Source organism: Danio rerio, chromosome 2 (assembly GCF_052040795.2).
Source record: "Danio rerio strain M-AB ecotype USA chromosome 2, GRCz13ab, whole genome shotgun sequence".
Classification (NCBI taxonomy): domain Eukaryota; kingdom Metazoa; phylum Chordata; class Actinopteri; order Cypriniformes; family Danionidae; genus Danio; species Danio rerio.
In genome coordinates, this window is record NC_141022.1 from 53,129,898 (window position 1) to 53,153,668 (window position 23,771).

The following is a 23,771-nucleotide window of genomic DNA, read 5'->3' on the forward strand; positions in this document are numbered from 1 at the left end:
ATGTCATATTAGGCTTATATATATATATATATATATATATATATATATATATATATATATATATATATATATATATATATATATATATATATATATATATAATTTTTTTTTTTTTAAGTTATTATTTTTTTTCCCTTATAAGGAGCTGAGCCCCCCTATAATGAAAATCCTAGAATCACCCCTGCTCGGCACTGTTTTTCAACACAATAATATTTTAGGCCAGAAACTTTTTTTTCAACATTTTTATTTGCATCTCTTTCTCATTCACACTCTCCCCAGTCTTCTCCTTTTGCTTCTTCTCCTCATCATCCTTCTGCTTTTCCTGCTGTCTCTTTTCTTGCTTCTTTTTCTCTTCTCCTCCTTTGGCTTTTCTTCCTCCTCCTCCTCTGTTTCTTCCTCCTTCATCTCCTCTTCATTCTTATCCATCTCTTTCTCTTCATTTTCTTCCATCCTCTCCTCCTTTACCTCCATCTCCTTCTCTATCAACTTCTCCTCCTTCTTCTCCTCTTTTATCCTGGTATTTCTGTTTCTCCTCCTCCTCATTCTCTTTTTCATGTTTTCCTTCTCCTCGTCCTCATTTTCTTTTATCTTCATCTCTTCCTCATTGTTCTCCTCCTCATCATCTTTCATCTTCTCCTCCTTTACTTTTATCTCTTTTTCATTCTTATCCTCCTCCTCTTCATTTTCTTTCAAACTCTCCTCTTTTATCTTCATCTCTTCTTTCACCACCTCCTCCTCTTTCTTTTCCTCCTCCTCCTTCATCTTGCTATTTCTCTTTCTCCTCCTCCTCTTCTTAATCTTTTCCTCCTTGTCCTTCTCATCGTTCATCCTCATCTCCTCCACCTCCTCCTCTTTGTTGACATGCTCTGTGTTGTGTGTCTTCATGTCATCTTTCTCATCCACCTGCAGAACAAAACCAAACTCAAGTCAGTTCACATGTAAGCAGACATCATTCCTCTCACTGATCCTGAAACAGACTCTTGATATATTAGTGAAAGCATCAGGAGAACATGCATTAAACAGTTGGTCATCTTTATATACTCACCTTTAGGTCGTCATTCACACAACTCTCTTCATGATTATGAGTGATGACAAGAGCAACCTCCAGACTCTGGTCAGACTCGGATGGGCAGAGAATGTCATCTGTCAATAGAGAAATGATTGCAGTTACACAGTTTACACAGTCATTCTCAAGGCGATGTTAAACTTGGGTGAAGTGTAATTAAAAACACTAATTATTCATCACATCATAGGTAAAAAAAAATTAGCAATAAATATAATTATTTACCATCAGAGTCTGCAGGGTCAGAGAGCTGCTCCTCAGTCTGGCCAAAGCAGGACATCCTGAAGAGTTTTCTGGCAGCTTTGAGGAAATTGCCCACTTTACTCTTTTTCCTCTTTGTTGTTCCCTCGTCCTCCTCCACCTCATCTATTAAGAGATAATGCGTGTAGTTTAAACACTTTTTAGATCATACCTTATGAACATTTACCATAGTTTTACAACAGATTAAACTAAAAGAAAGAAAAAAAACACATGGCTATTGTGGCTAAGCATTTATCACAACAAATTCACCTTAGTTTTGCTACATTTACCACAGTTCAACCATGGTATTTGTAATAAAACTGTGGTTACACAAACGGTCATTTTTTTACTGGATTTGAGTGATGATAAGTGTTATTTTAAGAAATTGGAGACGAAGGGCTCTATTTTAACAATCTCAACACAAAGGGCTTGTCCACATTCAATTTTGCTATTTTCAGGATGGAAAAATACGGTTGTGAACCATTCAGAGTCTCATCTCACATTCCCTTTAAGAGTCTCCAAAACCCAACAAGTGGACAAATCTAAACTTGTTTTTTTTTTTAAACAAATATAAACATGCATGTAATAAATAGTACTGCTAATAATAACATTATACAACTGCAAATTATCATGAATAAACTGAAAAAACACAGAGATGAAGAAAGCATGTAGGCAGTGTTTTTTATACTTATGTGGAAAATAATAATTTTTGTAACATTTTAATCCTTTTACTCATCATTTGTAAAGATATTTGTGTATTGCTGTACATCCTGTGTGATTTAAGCAATGTGTAAATGTTTAAGGTTATTTATCTAAAATAATTACAAATGTTTTGGGACAAATATCAGGAGTAATCTCTTAGTAATTTCTACATATTGATTAAGGAAACTTCTACTCATTTCACAAAATAAATTTGACTTACAATCATTGCCAATGTCAGGCGTTTGCTTGAACTGCGGCGTCTCTTTCTGCCTTCGGAAGATCTTGTTTTTCCTGGCAGGTTTCAGGAAAGAGGGCAGTTTTAAGCGCCAGTTTTTCTTTGGCTTCTCCATCACAGTTGTACTCGTGATCTCCATATTCAGTTCGTTGTTCGCCATATAGACACAGTTTGTTCACTCGGACAGAATCAGCGATCGTTCTTGCTACTGTAAACCAACAATGTTAAATGTGTCTGCTGCAGGTATTCTGGTGTGATGTAGAGATTCTGTACGCATCATCAGATTCTAAATGTTCTAAAAGTGTTCTCTGCCTCAGTGTTTACTTTTAAAAGTGAAATGACTGAAGATAAATGCAAAGACTATAGAATACACTTAAAATGACTTTTTTATTACATAAAATTAAATATGATCAGCTCAAGAAATATATATAATCACAAAAGCTGTTTTAAATGCAATTTGTATGTTCAGTTAATTAAATGGAGATGCAAATTAAGACAAATTGTAGAGCCCTCCTGTGAAATTTAAATGTCTTTGCAAATTGTTACCAAAGCTTATGGACAGAACCTGCAGAAACAGTAAAATAAATAAATAAATGCGCAAATAAATACAAAAATAAGTAAATAAATCTACAGATTCCTGCATCATTAAAACAGTAAATAAATAAATGAGTAAATAAATCCACAAATCACAGTGTCAATAAATAAATGAATATATATATATATATATATATATATATATATATATATATATATATATATATATATATATATATATATATATATATATATCCATAAATTGCTGCATAAATAAATATATAAGTAATTAATAGTGCAAGCAGATAAACAATTTAATAAATTACATAAATACTGGGGGAATGAGATGTTGCTAATTAGAAAGTTACTTTTTCCCCTCTTTCGAGCCTTTATTTATTTTTTACATCTTTAAATTTGGCTATACTTTTATTTATTCATTCATTCATTCATTTTCCTTTGGCTTAATCCCTTTATTTATCAGGGATCGACCACAGTGGACTAAACCACAAACTATTCCAGCATATGTTTTCACAGCGGATAATGGCTATACAATTGAAGACAAAATATTAAGCCCTCCTGTGAAATTTAAATTCTTTTCCAAATATTTATGTTTATCAGAGCAAGGACATTTTTCCACAGTATTTCCTATTTTATATTTATTTTGTGGGGGAAAAAAAATATTTAGTTTGGGTGGAATAAAAAAGTATTTTTATACACAATTTAAAATCGCTGGGGACAATATTATTACCCCCTTACACTTACACAGGTAACTTTTGATGGTACACAGAAGCAAACTGATTTGTGAGAAATTGAACATTATTTACAACATTATTAGCCTAAATCCACAGCTTTAGGAAACAGGTAAATGTTGATAATATTGTAAATAATCTTCAGTTTCTTGCACAGACTGATGATTTTGCTTCATAAGACCTCAGTGTATTGTTAAGAGCCACAGGAGTCAATTTTGTTTTTGCCCATATACAGTTTTTTTGGACTCTCAACATGTTTGTAGCTTTTGACTTGCATTTTTAGGAGCACAACAACTAAATATTGTTTTTTTAAAGGGGACCTATTATGGAAAAATCACTTTTATATGTGGTTTAAACAGTTGTGTGGCTATGGTGTGTGAATAAACCAACTTCAAATGGTACAAATGTATTCATTTTATTTTTATTTTTTTATAGTCACACTTGATAAAAACAGTCTGCAGAAACACTTTGATTGACATTCCCCCTTTGTTCACGTTATCACAAGGGGAAAGCCCCGCCCATCAGTGATCATCTCTCCCTCATTAGCATAGACAGCCCTGAGTGAGAAGCAGCCGTCCACCATTACAAGTTTCACACTGTACCTGCTGAAGATAATGTCAGCGTCTAAGAGGCATTATAAATGTAAAGTGAACACTTTATTCTCCATAGACAACCTTCTTCTGAGCCACTTCTTTTGACATTTTTCAGTTTCTCACAGAGATAACATTAGTCCTATTTCGAATCTGCTGATATGCTGACACACAGGCGTTTGTAGATCCACCCTCTTCAGAAAAGCTGCACAATCTCATTTGAATTTAAAGTGACAGTCACCAAAATGGCCCGATTTGAATTAAAGCCCTAAAGGGTCAGTTTCAAAGAGTTATTAAAACCTATTTGTGAGGTATTTTGAGCTGAAACTTCACATACACATCTTGTAAAAATGGGCATATTAGGTTCTCTTTAAATATATCCTGTTTAAAACTGAATTTATTAACTGAACTGTTTTATTTTATAGCATTTGTGTCATCAAATGATGAGAATGGAGAGCGAACCCTTCACTGTGCTCCCACTGGATTTCTGTCTCGAGCTCCATCACTGCCCCCTAAACAAGGTACAACAAACTACACCTGTTGACATTTGTTGATATATATAGGAATAATTATGTGCAATGTTTTCATTACAATATACAAAACCACTGGAACAGTGGTATACATTTTGCTGACTTGTGCACTTACATTATACCAAGTGTTTTGAGGAAGGTTTAAGGGCACCTATGGTGAAAAATCTTCTTTTCAAGCAGTTAGGACAGACGTGTGTAGGTATAGTGTATAGACCAGGGGAATTCAATTGGCGGCCCGTGGGTCGAACCCGGCCTCCGAGGCAATTTGCGTCTGTTTAATGCAGCACAAGCTGCAGAGGCTGCGCAGAGAGTGATTCATCTGATATTAAGTGAATGGCGCGAGCCGAAAACATTTGGATATATTTGTGGAAAAGGCCTTTTAAACAATGCACTGATATCATTAATAGGGATGCATTGATTAGCCGATTTCACTATCAACCCCGCTTTTATTCATTAACGGCTTCTCAACGCTGCATTTTTAATTGTTTAATTGTAGCATTTTTTACATTTTTAGGAAAGTTCTGGTACTTTTACTTAAGTAAGGCAAGGCAAGGCAAGTTTATTTAAATAGCACATTTCATACACAGTGGCAATTAAAAGTGCTTTACATAAACAGGAATAAAAAAGACAAGTTTAGGACATAAAATGCAGACAAATGATTAAAAACAGATAAAAACAATTTAAAATGTGTTAAAATAGGTTATAAAAGAATGAAAAAGAAAACGAAAAACATAATTGTGCAATCTGTCGGACGTAGCACAGTGCACATTAAGTAAAGGCACAGCTAAACAGATGTGTTTTCAGTCTTGATTTGAATGTGCCTAATGTTGGAGCACATCTGATCATTTCTGGAAGCTGATTCCAGCAGCGAGGGGCATAGTGGCTGAAGGCAGATTCACCCTGCTTTGACTGAACTTCAACTGGAATTTCTAGTTTATATGATCCTAAAGATCTGAGTGATCTGTTGGGTTTGTATTCAGTGAGCATATCTGTAATGTATTGAGGTCCTAGGCCATTTAGTGATTTATAGACCAGTAATAATACTTTAAACTCTATTCCGAATGTAACTGGCAGCCAGTGTAAAGACCTGAGGACCGGTGTGATGTGCTCTGATTTCCTGCTTCTGGTCAGAAATCTGGCCGCAGCGTTCTGGATGAGCTGTAACTGTCTGACTGTCTTTTTAGGCAGGCCAGTGAGGAGTCCATTACAGTAATCCACCCTGCTGCTGATAAAAGCATGAACAAGTTTCTCTAAGTCTTCCCTGGAAAAAAGCATCTGATTCTTGCTATGTTTTTGAGATGATAGTATGCTGATTTACTAACTGCTTTGACATGACTGTTAAAACTCAGATCTGACTCCTGAGTATGCTTTTTCAGAACTCTTTCCACCACTGCTCCCAATTCAAAGGTCTTATTTTGTAACCCAGTAGGTTTTTTATGCAGTAATTTAAGCATAATCGCTCCAAGACACTTTATACCAGATTTAGCTCTTTATATCAGTTTCTGTTCTCATACTAAACAACATGCAAGAACACTTTTGCGTCGAGTGATTCTTGTTGCAAAACTATGAAACAAGTCTCAATCTGTGCGTTTCAGCAATTTGCAGCTTGTAGGAGTTGCTCAACACTGTGCAGTCTGAGAAAATGACTCGGTCTGCACATATTTACAACATACATCTATGTGTATGATAGTATGCTTTTATCCAGATCAATAGTGCACTCTGTTCTCGCCTCAGAATCTAGGCTAACTTAAATGTGTGTGTGTGTGTGTTCAGTTGGTACAGACAAATGGTCACTGCGATCGCAGACGAGATCTCCCAGTCCCTCACCAAGATCTTTCTCCCCGTCTGGTTCCCCGTCCAACTCCATGAGAAGGCTGGTTCTGTCTCCATCACCACTATCTCAGAGTAAGACATCGAGAACACTTCCACAGCTCCAAAACAAACAAATAAAACTACACTTTATTATTTTTATACACACTGACTTAGTTAAAATAATAGAAAATCTTATCTGAAGTTATTAGTAATACTCCAGTGTACTACCATGTAAAGAGTAGCGTATTACTAAAGGGATATTAAATCCAAATAGGACACTTCTGCCATCATTTACTCATTTTTAAAAGCTCCAAGTTGCTTATGATGATGCTTTGAGAATTTTCTTAAGAAGCTCTAGATCGGGAGTTCCGGTTATGGCGCCTGAGGAGTAGACGTGCGCGTGGTCAGCTCCCAAAAAACTTTTCAGTTTTGTCTATTAACATCAGTGATTTTGTTCGTTTCTGGCAGTATTCGTTTATTTTCTGTTCTGCGACATATTTTATCTTTGAAATGTCAAAAGGAAGGGGCAGACAGATCGATAAAGAAGGTTCTCCTTCGCCGAATGCTAACGTCACGTTGGCCGAGATTCGCGCGCTACATGATGACCTTAGAGCCTCGATCGCAGAGGATTTTAAAACATCTTTTGAAAGTTTGGCAACCAAGCTTGACAATATTCAATCCACGGTGGCTGATCATGACCTTCGCATCGGAAACCTCGAGTCCGGTGCTACAGAGTTTAGTCAGCAACTCGATCAACTCAACGCTACGTGTTTGCGGCTCCAGAAGGACAACGAGTGGCTAAAAGCTAAAGTTTCCGATCTTGAAAGTCGCAGCCGGCGCCAAAACATTCGAATAGTCGGCTTACCCGAATCAGTCGAGGGGCCGCGACCGACGGCTTTTTTCTCTCAGCTTCTGGTCGATGTCCTTGGCTCCCAGGTGTTAACCTCGCCGCCCGAGCTGGACAGAGCTCACCGCAGCCTCGCGCCTAAACCTGCACCAGGCCAGAGACCGCGACCTGTCATCCTGCGATTTCATCGCTTTCAAACGAAGGATTTGGTCGTCCGTGAATCTCGCAAAAAGGGTGAGCTGCTGTATGATGGCCACAAGATTCGTATCTTTGAGGATTATTGCCCTGATGTTGTGAAACTTCGCGCCGAGTACAAAGACGTGATGTCATCACTCTACAAACGAGGACTCAAGCCTGCGCTTCTCTACCCTGCTAGACTTCGAATAACACTTGCAAACGGTGAGAAGAAATGGCTTGCTTCGGTTTCGGAAGCCAACAGTTTCATCCAGAGTTCGAGCTAGTAGCAAACGAGTTGAATTAGACTCTACTATGTACAGTCATTAATGTCTTTCTGGCCGCCTCCCTCTCCAAGGATGCTATAGGATGTACGTTACCTGTGGATTTGAGATATAAACCTGCTCAGTATAAAGACTTTTCCGTGCTTGAACTTAAAAGCTCCTTTTATTTATAGTAGGCTGAATTGTAGGCTTGCAGTTTATTTTCCCCTTTTTTTTACATTGCATATTATGCTGCTTTGTTTTTTTTATATCGATCTAAATAAGGGATGACTAGTACTTGGATTTTGGTTTAGATTCACAATGAGCTCAGTCAGGCTTTTTTATACTGCAAGCAGAATTTACTTTTTGACCTTTTTTTTATTACTTAAAGAACAGCCTGGGAGGTTGGCCCAGCGGTTTTTATATTGGACATTGTTAAATTTGATAAAGCTATGTTGATGTTTCTTAGTTAAAAACTTACTGCAGACTATTTTATGTTATGTTAAAATCCAATCTACTTAGATTTGTGCTTATTTTGTGAGGCATAGTGTTACTGCCCTTTTGTATTTTGTGTGCGATTGCTTCGCCTTTCTTTTTTCTCTTCCACCAATTTGTTTTGCAGTCTAAGTTTGCCAGTAAGCATTGAATGAAAATCGAAATTTAATATTACTGATGTAACTATTATGTTTGGGAGGACTAGGAGTTAGGAAACTTGCCTGTTATGGTAAAGTGGGTTCAGCTGCAGTTCTTGTTGTCAGCTGGGGAAAGGGTGGGTTTAAGAGTGGGTTTATCTTTTTTTCCCTTTCTTTCTTTTTTTCCCTTTGTTACTGTTGTTTTGTTTTTGTTGTGCTTTTTTTTTTCTTTTTGTATTTTTGTGTGCAATCACTTTTACTGCATTTTGTATCCTCATAATGCTTCTAGCCACCTGCTATGTTGGCTGTGCATACTTGGGGGTGGGTTCTCATAGACTCGATCACGCTTATAGTATTTGTTATTAATGTCTCTCATGAGTAACAAGGTAGCAACGCGTGGTGTACTAAAATTCACTAGTTGGAATGTTAAGGGGCTTAACTCCCCGGTGAAGCGAAATAAAGTTCTTAGCTACTTAAAACATTTAAATACTAGCATTGCCTTTATCCAAGAAACACACCTTATGCCTGCCGATCATCTAAAGATAAGAAAGGGATGGGTAGGTCAGCTTTACCATTCTAGTTTTCAGAGTAAGTCCCGAGGTGTAGCTATTCTCATCCACAAATCGATTCCCTTTTCAGTCTCTGAGGTTATTTCGGATCCTAATGGGCGTTTTGTTATTCTCAGAGGACAAATAAACGGAGTTCGCTTGGTTTTGGCTAACGTATATGGACCTAATTGGGACGATGAGGCATTTTTCAAAAAAATTTTGTTTTCCCTCCCTGATTTACACTCAAACCAACTAATTCTAGGTGGGGATTTTAACTGTTGTTTAGACCCTCTTCTAGACCGCTCATCTTCCAGACTCTGTGCACAGTCTAAATCTAGTAGGATCATTCAGCTTTTTATGGAGCAATATGCTGTTTCTGATGTTTGGCGCTTTTTAAATCCGAATACAAAAAAATTCTCATTTTTTTCTCCTGTGCATCACTCTTTTTCCCGTATAGATTACTTTTTGGTTGATAATAATTTGCTTCCATTGATTAGTTCATGTGTTTATAATGCTATAGTAATTTCAGATCATGCCGCTGTTACATTTGATCTGGCTCTTCCTGGCTTTTCAATGTCTAGGCCACCCTGGCGTTTTAACTCCTTACTACTTAAAGATCCTGAGTTTATAGCAGTTATTAATAATCGTATTGATCTATTTATCTCTACAAATCTCTCTCCAGAAGTTTCACCTAAGACTATTTGGGAGGCATGCAAGGCTTACTTAAGGGGAGAAATTATCTCATATGCAGCATACAAGAAAAAAATAATGAACGAAAGTAGGGTCAAGCTTCTTAATTTGTTGTCAGACCTCCAGGCTAAATGTGCTAACTCAACAGACCCTGACCTTTTCGCTCGGTTTCTCACAACAAAGACAGAATTTGATTTGCTTACCACAGATGAGGCAATTGATGCTTTACATAAAACTCATTCCAATTATTATGAATTCGGTGATAAATCAAGTAAATTGCTTGCTCATCAGTTACGTCAGTCTGCAGCTTCACATCATATTACTCAAATCTCCACCCCCACTGGTTTTTCAGCCAACCCACTAACTATTAATGACATGTTTAAAGATTTTTATGCCTCTTTATATACTTCGGAAAATATAGTCGAAGACGCTCAATTTGACACTTTTTTCAAATTTCTAAATTTACCCTGTATTGATTCTGATATCTCCTCTAATTTGGCAGCTCCACTTGCATTGGAAGAAATTAAGACTGCTCTAAATCTCATGCAGAGTGGCAAGTGCCCAGGGCCTGATGGCTTTCCTGCAGAATTCTTTAGGACATTTTCTGACAAATTGTCTCCTCTTTTACTTAACATGTTTAATGAGTCTTACAGTTCAGGTATCCTTCCTCCTTCTCTCCGACAGGCTATTATTTCCCTTATTCTTAAAAAAGATAAAGATCCCTCCCAGTGCAGTAGCTATCGTCCCATCTCTTTACTTTGTTCTGATGTCAAATTATTAGCTAAAGTTTTAGCAAGACGTTTAGAGACTGTTCTCCCAGCTATAATCTCACCAGACCAAACAGGTTTTATTAAAAATAGACACTCTTTTCACAATATTAGACGCCTTTTAAATATTCTCTACTCTTCTTCTTCAAATGCATCTCCAGAATTAGTTATTTCTATGGATGCTGAAAAGGCATTTGATAGAGTCGAGTGGAGGTATCTGCTTTACACACTGAAGAAATTTGGGTTTCCTGATCAAATTATAACTTGGATTAGACTTTTATACACATCTCCAATGGCCTGTGTACGAACAAATAACAATTATTCTAAATATTTCTCACTTGGTCGCGGTACTAGACAAGGCTGCCCACTCTCCCCTTTACTATTTGCAATAGCCATTGAGCCGTTGGCAATTGCTCTAAGAGCCAGTGCAATGGCTGGCATAAAAAGGGGGGAGTTGGAGCACAAACTGTCTTTATACGCCGATGATCTCTTGTTATACGTGTCTGACCCTTGTACCTCTATTCCTTTGGTGTTGAAATTGCTAGCAGACTTCGGCCTGATCTCAGGATATAAATTAAATTTGAGTAAAAGTGAATTAATGCCTATTAATACAGCAGCCTTGGATTACCCATTAGGTTCTCTACCTTTCAAATCCTCCTTACAAAGTTTCAAATATTTGGGCATAAATGTCACAAAAAGCTTTTCGGACTTATTTGACCTCAACTTTGTCCCATTAGTGAATAATCTTACACAGGATTTTAATCGATGGTCTCTCCTCCCCTTATCTTTGATCGGTAGGGTTAACTGTATTAAGATGAATGTACTTCCTAGATTTCTTTACTTATTTCAATGTATTCCTATTTTTATTCCAAAATCTTTTTTTGTTTCACTTGATTGCTCTATTTCTAGTTTTCTCTGGAACAGAAAAACCCCAAAGATTCGTAAAAGTATTCTTCAAAGAACAAAACAATTGGGTGGTCTAGCTCTTCCAAATTTCCAAATATATTACTGGGCAGCAAATATACGCTCTACTCTATATTGGCTACATTCATGCAAATTAGCGAATCCCCCCTCTTGGCTGCACATTGAGTCTGTCTCGTGCAATAAGTCGTCCTCTTTGGCTGCTCTTTTATGCCTCCCATATACAATGACCCCAATTAAATATTCAAATAATATAATTGTAAAAAACAGTCTCAAAATTTGGACCCAATTTTTGCGCCATTTTGGTTTTCATAATATCTCTTTATTATCCCCAATACACTCCAATCCTCTGTTTTACCCTTCTATCTTGGACAGTGCTTATGCTTCATGGAGAGATCTTGGATTGGCTTCTTTTGGTGATCTTTACATTGACGGTGTTTTTGCCTCTTTTGGTCAGTTGGCCTCTCAATTTAATGTCCCTAAATCCAATTTTTTCAGATACTTACAAACACGAGATTTTGTGCGCAAAAAATTTGTTAACTTTCCAAATGCACCGCCAACTTCAGATCTAGACACAATACTGGGCATAGATCCCTGTGCTAAAGGTTCAATTTCTAAATTATTTAATATAATTGTTAATCTTCAATTTTCTTCTGATAACTTACGGACCACCTGGTCTCAAGACATGGGAATTGAGATTACAGAGGAGACATGGAAGGCGGTCTTGAACAGGGTTAACTCCTCCTCAATCTGTGCACGTCACAGGCTTATACAATGCAAGGTAGTGCATAGAGCTCATTGGTCCAAAAGCAGGCTAGCTCGCATCAATCCGTCTATAGACCCTGAATGCGACAGGTGTCATTCTGGTACAGCTACTTTATTTCATATGTTTTGGTCCTGTCCTTCCCTGCTTTCCTTTTGGAGACAAATATTTCTCTCGCTATCAGCTATTACCACTGTTGATATCCCACCATGTCCAATTATTGGTTTATTTGGGGTTCTTCCGCCCGACCACACTTTACCCTCTCATTTTGTAGACTTTGTAGCTTTCTTAACTCTTCTGGCTAGGCGATTAATTCTTCTGAACTGGAAGAGCCCACACCCTCCTTCTCACTCTTGTTGGATAAGAAATGTTCTTTATTTTATGAAATTAGAAAAAATTAGGTACTCTCTTCACCGAACTAGCACTATTTTTATTAATTTATGGAAACCCCTTCGCAAATATGTCCAAACTCTTCAGCTTGACCCTGCTCCTTCTGATTGAGTCCCCACCCCCTAATGCCCAGCTTTTATGGGAAACTACTTCTGGTCAACACATTGTAGACTTGTTTTTTATGTATATAAGATTGCACTAGTGTTGTTGTTTTTTATTTTATTTATCTATTTATTTTTATTATCATATTTTTATTTGTTATTGTTTATTTATTTTTATTATTACTATTTGCTCAAAATACTCTTCAGTATATTTGCATATTGTTACATGATTATGTCTTTGTAAATTTTTGTAATGTTTCACAATGTATAAATAAAACATTAAAAAAAAAAAAAAAAAAAAAAGAAGCTCTAGATCAGTGGTCACCAAACTTGTTCCTGGAGGGCCGGTGTCTTGCAGATCTTAGCTCCAACCCTAATCAAACACACCTGAACAAGCTAATCAAGGTCTTGCTGGGTATACTTGAAACATCCAGGCTGGTGTGTTGAAGCAAGTTGGAGCTTAACCCTGCAGGGACACCGGCCCTCTAGGACCAGGATTGGTGACCCCTGCTCTAGATGGCAGTGCAAGGGAAATATTTGTAAGTGCGGGAGTGATCACTTTTAAAGCACTGCTACGGAATCCTATGTCTAAATTTATCTCCCGAATTAATGCTTCCAACAAGGAGATTATTGTGGGTTTATCACACATAGAGGTCAGTGTACGCTATCAAGCAGAGCTGTTGAGACGCTGGTATTGCTGTATTTTGTAAATTGTTCTGTTTCTTATGTTATGGAATATATATCGGACTTTGAGTCTGTAATAAAAGATTGAATTGAAGTCACCTTAGACTTGTTCCAATTCAATTTGGCTTTTTTTTTGTCAAAAACAAAATAAGATAGTTAGAAGAATGTTGGAAACCTGTAAACACTGACATTCCTAGAAAAAAACTAAACAAATACTAAGTCAGGGGTCACCAATTCTGGTCCTGGAGGGCCGGTGTCCCTGCAGGGTTTAGCTCCATCTTGCCTCAACACACCTGCCTGGATGTTTCAAGTATACCTAGCAAGACCTTGATTAGCTTGTTCAGGTGTGTTTGATTAGGGTTGGAGCTAAAATCTGCAGGACACCGGCCCTCCAGGAACAAGTTTGGTGACCACTGATCTAAGTCAACAACAGTTGGAGGTCTGTAACCATTGACTTCCATAATGTTTGTTTGTTTGTTTTCACAATGAATGTCAGTGGTCACAGGTTTCCAAAATTCTTCAAAATCTCTTCGTTTTGTGTTCAACAGAACAAATAAAACAAGTAATGGATGAATAAATAGTGGAAGAATTTTTATTTTTGGTTGAACTATCCCTTTATAGACATTGTTAGAAGTAGACTACTAATGACTTCAACAGTAGTGTGAGATATTTTTTTATCAAAAACGACAATTCTGTCATCATTTACTCACCCAATTGTTCCAATTCAGTTTGCGTTTTATTTTACTTTTAAACAAAAAAGAAGACATTTTAAAGAATGTTGGGAACCTGTAACCATTGACTTCCAGAGTATTTGTTTTTCCTACTATGAATGTCAATGGTTACAGGTTTCCAACATTCTTCAAAATACTTCTTTTGTGTTCAACAGAACAAAAAACTGTTTTAGAACAAGTCGTGGATGAATAAATGATGGCAAAGCGTTTTATTTTTGGGTGAACTATCCCTTCATAGACATTATTAGAAGTAGACTACTAATGACTTCAATCAGTAACACAGCAGTGTACTTCTGTATAGTCGTGTATTACTAAAGGAATATTTTAACCAAAAACAACAATTCTGCCATCATTTACTCACCCTAGACTTGTACCAATTCAGTTTGAGTTTTATTTTTCTGTTAAACACAAATGAAGATATTTTGAAGAATGTTGGGAACCTGTAACCATTGACTTCCAGAGTATTTGTTTTTCCTACTATGAATGTCAATGGTTACAGGTTTCCAACATTCTTCAAAATATTTTTAAAACAGAAAAAAAAAAACTGGATAAGTGATGGCAGAATTTGTTTTTGTTTTTGAGTTAACTATCCTTTCATAGAAGACATTACTAGTACACCACTAACGTTTACCCGTTTCTGGCACACAATTAAAAAATAAAAGAAGGTAGTTATGTATTAAACCCCTAAAATTCATACTATTTTTTCATTTCAGTTTTGTGGAAAAACACTAGTATATTAACTTGGAGTTTGATCCAAATGAATTATAATTAAGATAATAATTATGACTCTATATATCAATTTAGATTTTCTTTTCCTAATAGCAACTTTCCAACTTTACATTTTATAATTCTGAAAAGAAACGTCTGATTGATTTAAAACATCACAATTACCTAAATTACCACAATTATTTAACTTTTACCTTATACTTTGTTTCGATTTTGTCAAATAAATTCTTAAATCAGTGCTTCAATCAGCAAGAATACATTAAATTCTGTATGTTTTGTGCATATATGTGATATTTTTTCTCATTATTTAGTGTATTATGCTTTCATGAATTTCTTGTTTAGTGAATTGTATCAGTGCATGATTTTTGTGGCATGTTATGTAAATCTATATGTATTAATATTATTTAAATTGTATTTACAGAGTTATCTTCTGACCTAGGATGAGCCTAGTAATGCAAAAAATATATATACAAATACATTAGATTGATCAAAATTGGCAATTGTTAAAAATAATTTTTACAAATTATATATTCACTCACCGGCCACTTTATTAGGTGCACCTTACTAGTACCGGGTTTGACCCGCTTATGCCATCAGAACTGCCTTAATTCTTCATGGTGTAGATTCAACAAGGTACTGGAAATATTCCTCATTCATATTTGTCGGCTGCACATCCATGATGCGAATCTCTCCTTCCACCACATCCCAAAGGTGCTCTATTGGATTGAGTTCTGGTGACTGTGGAGGCTATTTGAGTTTAGTGAACTTACTGTTATGTTCAAGAAACCAGTCTGAGATTCGCTCTTTATGACATGGCGCATTATCCTGCTGGAAGAAGCCATCAGAAAATGGGTAAACTGTGCTCATAAAGGGATGGCCATGGTCAGCAACAATACTCAGGTAGGCTGTGGCATTGACACAATGCTCAAATGGTACTAATGGACCCAATGTGTTGCCAAGAAAATATCCCCCACACAATTACACCACCACCACCAGCCTGAACTGTTGATGCAAGGCAGGATGTATTCATGCTTTCATGTTGTTGAGGCCAAATTCTGATCCTAACATCTGAATGTCACTGCAGAAATTGAGACACATCAGACCAGGCAACGTTTTTCCAATCTTCTATTGTCCAATTTTGGTGAGCCTATGCGAATTGTACCCTCAGTTTCCTGTTCTTAGCTGACAGAAGTGGCACCCGGTGTGGTCTTCTGCTGTTTTAGCCCATCCGCCCCAAGATCAAATGTGTTGTGTGTTCAGAGATGCTCTTCTGCATACCTCGGTTGTATCGAGTGGTTATTTGAGTTACTGTTGTCTTTCTATCAGCTGGAACCAATCTGGCCATTCTCCTCTGACCTTTGGCATCAACAAGGCATTTGCACCCACAGAACAGCCTCTCACTGGTCATTTTCTCTTTTTCTGACCATTCTCTGTAAACCCTAGAGATGATTGTGCGTGAAAATCCCAGTAGATAAGAAGTTTCTGAAATACTCAGACCAGCACCAACCATGGCGCATTTAAAGTCACTTAAATCCCCTTTCTTCCCCATTCTGATTCTCGATTTAAACTGCAGCAGATCATCTTGACCATGTCTAGATGCCTGAATTGCTGCCATGTGATTGGCTGATTAGTAATTTGCGTTAATGAGGTGTACCTAATAAAGTGGCCGGTGAGTGTAATTTGACAGTGTTTCTCAACCATGTATTCTCACCAGCTCTGCACATTTTTATCTATTTAATCAAACACACCTGATTCAGATAATTACCTCATTAGCAGAGACTGAAAAACCTGTAATGAGTGTGACCAATAAAGAAGACATCCAGAACATGCAGTGTCGGTGGTCCTCCAGGAACATGGTTGAGAAACACTGCTTTATTATATATAAATGCAGCTCTATTGAACTTGAAGATTTGTGAAAAAAGTGTGTCCACAAATGTATTAAACAGGACAACCAGCTTGAATTAGAACATTTATTGTATTCATTTATTTTAATTATTACAGACATCATCTTTTTAAAAAGTAGCACATTTTTCCTCTTACGTTCACTGGTGTCTCTAATAATTGAAATAAATTTTAACAGGGTAACAATATGACAGAATATTAAATATACGACTTGAAAATTATCTTCCCATCAGGCCTCACAGACGAGCTGAAACAGAAGCTGGAGAAGAGACGGACCAGTCAAGAGTGATTTTTCCCTCCTGTTTCCAACTCGCCCTTCTCCGTCTCGTTCTTCCAGTGCCTTCCAATAAAGACTGATGTCCTGTTTCCCGGACAAGGACTCCTTGTAATCGACATCTTCCCTCAGTGTGACTTAAACAATGCCACTTTATTTGACTTAATCGAAAACACGAGAGATCCACCAGCTTGTCCTGCCGTCACAGAATGACGTGTTCCTTGAAGATTAGGGAAAATTAAAAGGGAAAATACAAATCTGAGCCAATATTCTCAATATATCAGTCTGTTGTATCAATCAGACCTTCATACTCAGGTCGAGAAGAAATTTACACACATTTAAGAAAGAAGCACATCAATAACTGGTCTTAAAATGAAGGACTTCTTAATGGTTTAGTCAAGCACTAGCTCTCGGTAAACAGAAGAAGTGATCCGTGTTCTCACATGAATGTGAATCTGGTGTTGTTCAGGGCAGGGTCCAAAATTAACACTCGCCAGGCACCACATTACTAAACGGTTCCTATTCCAAGTGACTTGCATTGCCTTGAAGGTACAGAGGCCTAAATTAAATAATTTCATTCATAAACACATGACCTTGGTGTCTATTGTACTGTAATGCAAACAAAAACTAATTTTATTACAAACACAATAGGCTGTTAAGACAGATCCTCACTAATGGAAGTGATGTATTCAAAGATCTCGAACAGAAAATGATTGTATTATCTGAATAATTCCTATTTATTTATTTATTTGCTTTTAATATATATTTAAAAATGCAGTTCTATGGCCATGTTTTCTACCTGTGGTCATAAATCCTGAGAGGTGTGGCAAAAGTTAATTTTTGACCCTACTACTTCCCTTTGCCTCAGTATGTCTGTCATGTTTTGAAATTTGAATGATGCTTTTGGACATTTGCAGGAGCTTTAGGAGCAGATTTTGCTCACAAAAAGCGGTATTTTGAACACTGAATTGAATCCAGCTTTGTCTAGGTGAGTGTTTCTCGTATTTGCGAGCGCTTTGGTTTGATAGGTTGTGAAGAATGTTTGTGTTCCTGACTGACCAACTGTCATTATCGGTTTTATGAACATGCATGGTGCTACTGTGACTTTGTAGATATGTTTTCATGTGTTCAATTCATGTTTGGTTATTTATAACTGTGATATTTATGGGAATTAAAGGGAAGGTTTTGTAGAATTCATCCGCTGTTCAAGTTTTAGTTTGACTGGTAAATGTTTGGCTTTTGTTTTCGTACCAATGGCAGTTTTAACGGCACGTTGCCGCCATCTTGTGAATGAAAGCGGTAACGCATATTCATTTGGTGAAATAAGACTTGGTGGACTTCAGTAATCATAAACCTCTTAATAAAAAACGGTATAGTATAGTTAAAACAACGTATAGGTAAAACAACGTATATTATTGTTAAAACAAGAATAAACAATATTCGCAAAAGAACCGCTCCGAGGAAGACAACCTGAAAGAGTTTACTGTTTACGTACGCTTAACTAATAATTTGCAAGTAACGTTAGCCTAAATATTAATACTTTAAGCTCCGATTAATATTCAATTTATGTCCAGGTATTTAATTGTTATTTTGTAATATAATAGTTTATTTAGAGAAAAAAAAACTTACTGATGACTAACTTGTGGCGTTTCATTGATTTTAAAACATGACTTTCGTAAAACACGGTTTAAATGTTGCAACAAAGTCTGTAACGTTATTTTATTTATCATTACCCTGCTAAAAAATCCAGCTTAAACCAGCCTAGGCTGGTTGGCTGGTTTTAGCTGGTCAACCAGGCTGCTTTTAGAGGGGTTTTGGCCATTTCCAGGCTGGTTTCCAGCCATTTCCAGCCTGGTCTTAGCTGGTCAGGCTGGAAAATGACCAGCTAAATCCAGCTAAAACCAGCTTGACCTGCTAGGCTGGTCAAGCTGGTTTTAGCTGGTCATCTCCCAGCCTGACCAGCTAAGACCAGGCTGGAAATGGCTGGAAACCAGCCTGGAAATAGCCAAAACCCCTCTAAAACCAGCCTGGTTGACCAGCTAAAACCAGCCAACCAGCCTAGGCTGGTTTAAGCTGGATTTTTCAGCAGGGTAAACATGCCAGTACCTAGCTAACATATAATAATAATAATAATATTAATAATAATGTTAGTTATTGCTTCAGCAGTGGAAAAAAGTATTTAAACAATGTTTACAGTTAATGCTTGGAAAAGAGTAAGACTACTGCAGTTTTTAAAGGAATGCTGCAGTTTTAGTTTACTTCTGAAAAGTGAATTTTTGGACACGAAAAAAGGCATTATCTAAGTATATTAAAAGTACTACAATACAACCAGTATATCTACTGCAACTGAATTACTACTGCAGTACAACTACTGCAATAGCACCAAAGTGATGCTACTTCTGTAATGCAGTACACCAATGGTAGGCCTACTGAAGTAACTACTATAATGCAGTACTGATACTGCAATACAACGGAAGTACTATTACAGTACAACTGCTATACCGCTATTGTAATACAACTGTAATATAACTACTTTTCCTGGTCGGTGGACAATGGTTTCCAAATGAGGTTTCAGTACTTCAGTTGTATTGCTGAAGTACTACCACAATATATTGCATTGCACTTTTTTTACATCTACAATACTCCAATACATAATAAAGCTAACGTGCACTTTTAGTACGTAGCCTATATACTCAAGTGCAACATATATAACATCACTATATTGCCCCTTTCAGTTTATTTAATGTTACTTCAATTTTACTGCTGTTCAACTTTTTGCATTGTAGTTAAACTATGTAATACCCCATTATTCTGCAGTTTTTGCAGTCGCATTGAATATACCACTGTTATCCTTGTATATAGGATACTGCTGTTGTACTGTTCAGTTTACTGCGGTTATTTTTAGTTTGTTTTAGCAAATAAACTCTTACAATCCTATTTAGAAAATTACTTGAATCCAAAAAACATTCCCTAAAAAAACTACTAAATATTCTTGGAAGATCAACAAAGGAAGATCAACAAAGGACAGACGGTTCTTACCACACCATTGTCATATACAGCACCACAAGTGCAGTAAAGAAGAAGTTTACTTGTCTTTACTCCAGTTTACTGCAACTTATACTACTGTTGAACTTCATTGTACTGTATTTGAACTGTGTTCATACTTCATTGTATTGCAATTTTGCAATTGTTCTTAATGTTACTGTGGTTCTACGTCTATACTGCTGTTGTCCTACAGTTTTACTCCAGTTTACTGCAGTAACGGTATATTTACCTTATATACTGCTGAGAGGACATTGAAACAACATTGAAACTTTATAATTAATTTAATGTGCAAAATTCAAAAGTAATTCACCTTTATTGTTGATTCGTAAGTAATAATAATTGAAATAACTTGGTAATCATGTCTTCCTTTTGTGCATCTAATATCACCCCCAAAATTTAAATTCTGTCATTATTTAGCTTACTCAAACCAGTTGAGTTTTTTTTAGTTTTGTTGAACACAAACGAAAATATTTTCAAGAGAGCTAAAAACCTGTAGTCATTGACTTCAAAACAAATACTATTAAGTTGATGGTTACAGGTTTCTAGCATTCTTCAAAGTATCTTCTTTCGTGCGGAATGATAGTGGAATTAATTTTGGGGTGAACTATTCTTCAGGTCATTTTTCAGTGGTCTATGCTATCATGATTGATTATCAGGAAAATCGATTGTGAAAGTCTAAAACAAAACAAGTTAATCCAGATTGTCATGATAAGCAGGTTCCCTGCTTGCTTGCATGTGTGTGTTTGTACATTCGGATTGTCTTAAATATGTCAAAATGAACAAAAACAGATCGGATGGAAGCAGACATTGCAAAGACACAAAGGTAGGAACACACTCGCATTCTACTTTTTTTAAAGTGTGAACACAAAGTGTGTTTTTAGGTAGTAAGAAAACCAAAACGTGATTTTCTTTTGTTTACTACAATAGATAAGCTGGTTTTATCTAAGATCAGAGCTTCGAGAACATGATACTCTCCTACACTCCTCCTCTTTCACACACACACTTGCTCACACTTGTAGTGGCTTGTCTGAGATTGAGGAGTTTCTAAAAGCATGTTTTTTTTTTCTCTTTTCTCTCCAGCTGAAGAATGTCTTTTGCTCCACGCTGCAGGATTTAGGCAGTTTAGCGCTCTCTCACACAAAGCAGCAGACACCATGAGCTCCATTCACTGCAGAGCCACGACTCCCAACACACTTTCTGCTGTCTCTGACACTTAGAGCACTTTGATTTGTGCATTGGAGAGCTGGAATAGTGTGTGTGTGAAGAGGAACCACTGATGTGTCACAGGAGAACTGAGAGACTAACTTGGAAAGGTAGGCGCATGGGAAGTTGCTGCTGGTCCGGTTTTGACTATTGCAGCATCGTAAAACGTGTTATCAGAGAAATTGAGAGCGCTATTGTAATGCATTTGATTTGCATAGATGGCCTCTGATTGTATTCTGCTGCACTTTTTTTGTGTGCATCTCAGTTTTTGGACATTTACACCACAAACTGATTTTTTCTTTGCAATTTTTAACCAAACTAATGCACAATGTTCTTTTTTTATTGTAGTTTAATTTATATACATTGTTTAGCATAAATGAGTACACCCCCTAGGATAATTTACAATAATATATTTGTGCATATACAATTAAAGTCAGCAATTATTAGCCCCCCTTTGTTTTGTTTTTTTTTCTTCTTTTTTAGTATTTCCCAAATGATATTTAACAGAGCAAGGAAATTTTCACAGTGGGTCTGATAACATTTTTTCTTCTGGAGAAAGTCTTATTTGTTTTATTTTGGCTAGAATAAAAGCAGTTTCTAATTTTTTTCAAAACTATTTTAGGGTCAAAATGATTAGCCCCTATAAGCTATATATATTATAGCCTCTTTAAGCTATATATATATATATATATATATATATATATATATATATATATATATATATATATATATATTAGGGGTGTGAAAATTAATAGTTTTTTCGGTGCACCGCGATGCAGACACGGACAATTCGTTATCGGTTCAGTAATAATTTAATAATCATAACCGGTTATTATGTACTGACGTCATTTATCTCCTACCCGCTCTGTCGCGAGGGAGGTGAGCACGAGTATTTACAACACTCAACCACCTCAGGGCTGGCCTGTGGCATAGTATATCCAGGAGGGCGCCAGAAATGAGCGCGGTTCAGTTGGTTTTGTTTTCGATATTCCTGACACACATTCAGTTATAGACGGCATTAACTCAAAAAACTCTTACCCTATAAAGATCTAAAGTGTGTTTCCTACAAAAATACAAAGCTGGTTATGTTTCACAGCTGTCTTTCTTTTTTTTCGCTCGACATTACGAGCACTGCTCTGTTTAAGCCCTCGCAAAATGTGTTTAGTCGGGAGAGCTCGCGCTGAGAGGAGCTCGCAGTAAGGGACCGTCGGAAATGTGCTTCTTTTTTTCCCTGTTGCGAGGGCTTAAGTGTGTGTGTGTGTGTGTTTGTGTGTGTGTGTGTGTTGCTGTCTATGTTTGTGTATGTGTTTGAATGAGAGACAGTGTGGTGCTGAGTGTCTGTGTGTTTATACAGACAGCATGTTAAGCCTCCCCCCTAAAATATAATACTGTATATGGAAAGCATCGTTGATGCACCGAGATATCGAATTGAACCGAATCGAAGGCATGATAATCGTAACCGAACCAAACCGAATCGTGAGACCAGTATAGGTTCACACCTCTAATATATATATATATATATATGTATGTATGTATGTATGTATGTATGTATGTATGTATGTATGTATGTATGTATGTATGTATGTATGTATGTATGTATGTATGTATGTATGTATGTATGTATGTATGTATGTATGTATGTATGTATGTATGTATGTATGTATGTATGTATATATTGTTTTCCATAGTCTACAGAACAAACCATTGTTATACAATAACTTGCCTAATTATGCTAACCTGCCTAGCTAACCTAATTACCCTAGTTAAGCCTTTAAATATGGAATAAGATAAGTCTCAAAATAAATTCACGCAAAAGACACGATGTACACATGCGTAGCCAAATTCACATGCATAAAATCAAATTCACGTGCGTAAATAATTTATTTATATTCACAAAAAAATTTCACATGCACAAAATAAAAATACATTTTCATAAAATACGTTTCACAAATGCAAACACCATTTGCAAATATATAAGAGTGTACAAAAAGTTTTGAATGTTTAAAACTTGTGAGTTCATCCAAAATGAGAATGTGCAAATCCTCTTTCACATACGACTCCCCCTGGATACGTGTGTGTATTTTTGAGACTGTCCTGGCAGAGTCAGAGCAACTCATACCTTTCAGCCAATCAGATGAGAGCTTATGTCAATGACACCAACTCTGCGTTCCATTTGTTCAGACTGTACCTCTCCAGCATGACGAACGGAGAAAGCAGCCGTCACAGTTTTTTTTTTCATTTATTTATTTATTTGACCATAGCCTCACTCTTTTTATCCATTATTTTGCCGCAGCTCCGCTCTTCTTATTTATTGTCTCACAGCCCCATGAGCAAAATGTAGCCTGCAGGGTGATAATCAGGATTAAGTATCATTCCGGCCACACATGATTAGCAGCGTCGTTGTGGTCCAGCGGTCAGCACGTTGCATTATGACTTCCTAAGATCCATGTTCCTAAGATCCTCACCTGGATTAATCTTATGTTTACAATTGTGTTGAAAAAAATCTGCTCTCCGTTAAACAGAAATTGGGAAACAATAAACAGGAGGCCTAATAATTCAGAGGGGCTAATAATTCTGACTTCAACTGTACATTAGATTTCAGTACCAAAACTGAAGACAAAACTAAAACAAACAAGTTAGATCACAATTCAAAAA

The 23,771-nt window shown here is 36.6% G+C and overlaps 4 protein-coding genes across 8 annotated transcripts in view; 2 read left to right on the plus strand and 2 right to left on the minus strand.

Moving 5' to 3' along the window:
- Positions 1 to 23,771, minus strand: part of cactin — a 465,667-nt gene that overhangs the window by 389,548 nt on the left and 52,348 nt on the right. The window lies entirely within an intron of this gene.
- The window catches only part of stap2a (signal transducing adaptor family member 2a), a 67,672-nt gene that overhangs the window by 29,471 nt on the left and 14,430 nt on the right, over positions 1 to 23,771 (plus strand). The window contains exons 9-12 of one of the 3 annotated variants that reach the window (XR_015477559.1): positions 4,539 to 4,634; positions 6,417 to 6,820; positions 13,024 to 13,461; positions 13,615 to 14,800. Coding sequence is in view for 1 of the 3 variants with exons in the window: in NM_198808.1 (NP_942103.1) it covers positions 4,539 to 4,634; positions 6,417 to 6,548; positions 16,828 to 16,883 (284 nt within the window). In the remaining 2 variants the exon portion in view is untranslated. Of the gene's footprint in view, positions 1 to 4,538; positions 5,331 to 6,416; positions 6,821 to 13,023; positions 13,462 to 13,614; positions 14,801 to 16,827; positions 18,066 to 23,771 lie in introns of those variants that run through there. The other 2 variants (NM_198808.1, XR_015477560.1) reach the window with 2 other exon arrangements.
- Positions 134 to 2,550, minus strand: si:ch211-209f23.3. Of its 2 annotated transcripts, none has more exons than XM_087241525.1 (4): positions 2,226 to 2,537; positions 1,289 to 1,429; positions 1,046 to 1,143; positions 134 to 903 (listed from the first exon to the last, which is right to left on the minus strand). In XM_087241525.1, exons 1-4 carry the CDS (start codon positions 2,398 to 2,400, stop codon positions 265 to 267), a joined length of 1,053 nt encoding a protein of 350 aa, XP_087097651.1. In that variant the 5' UTR covers positions 2,401 to 2,537; the 3' UTR covers positions 134 to 264. The 2 variants fall into 2 exon arrangements, with proteins under 2 accessions (XP_087097651.1, XP_087097652.1); XM_087241526.1 differs by having other exon boundaries at positions 204 to 903; positions 2,235 to 2,550.
- The window catches only part of sema4e (semaphorin 4e), a 34,223-nt gene continuing 28,168 nt past the window's right edge, over positions 17,717 to 23,771 (plus strand). The window contains 3 exon segments of one of the 2 annotated variants that reach the window (NM_001083865.2): positions 17,717 to 17,856; positions 20,529 to 20,736; positions 20,994 to 21,226. The gene's annotated coding sequence lies outside the window, so the exon portion shown is untranslated. 2 annotated transcript variants of the gene reach the window in all.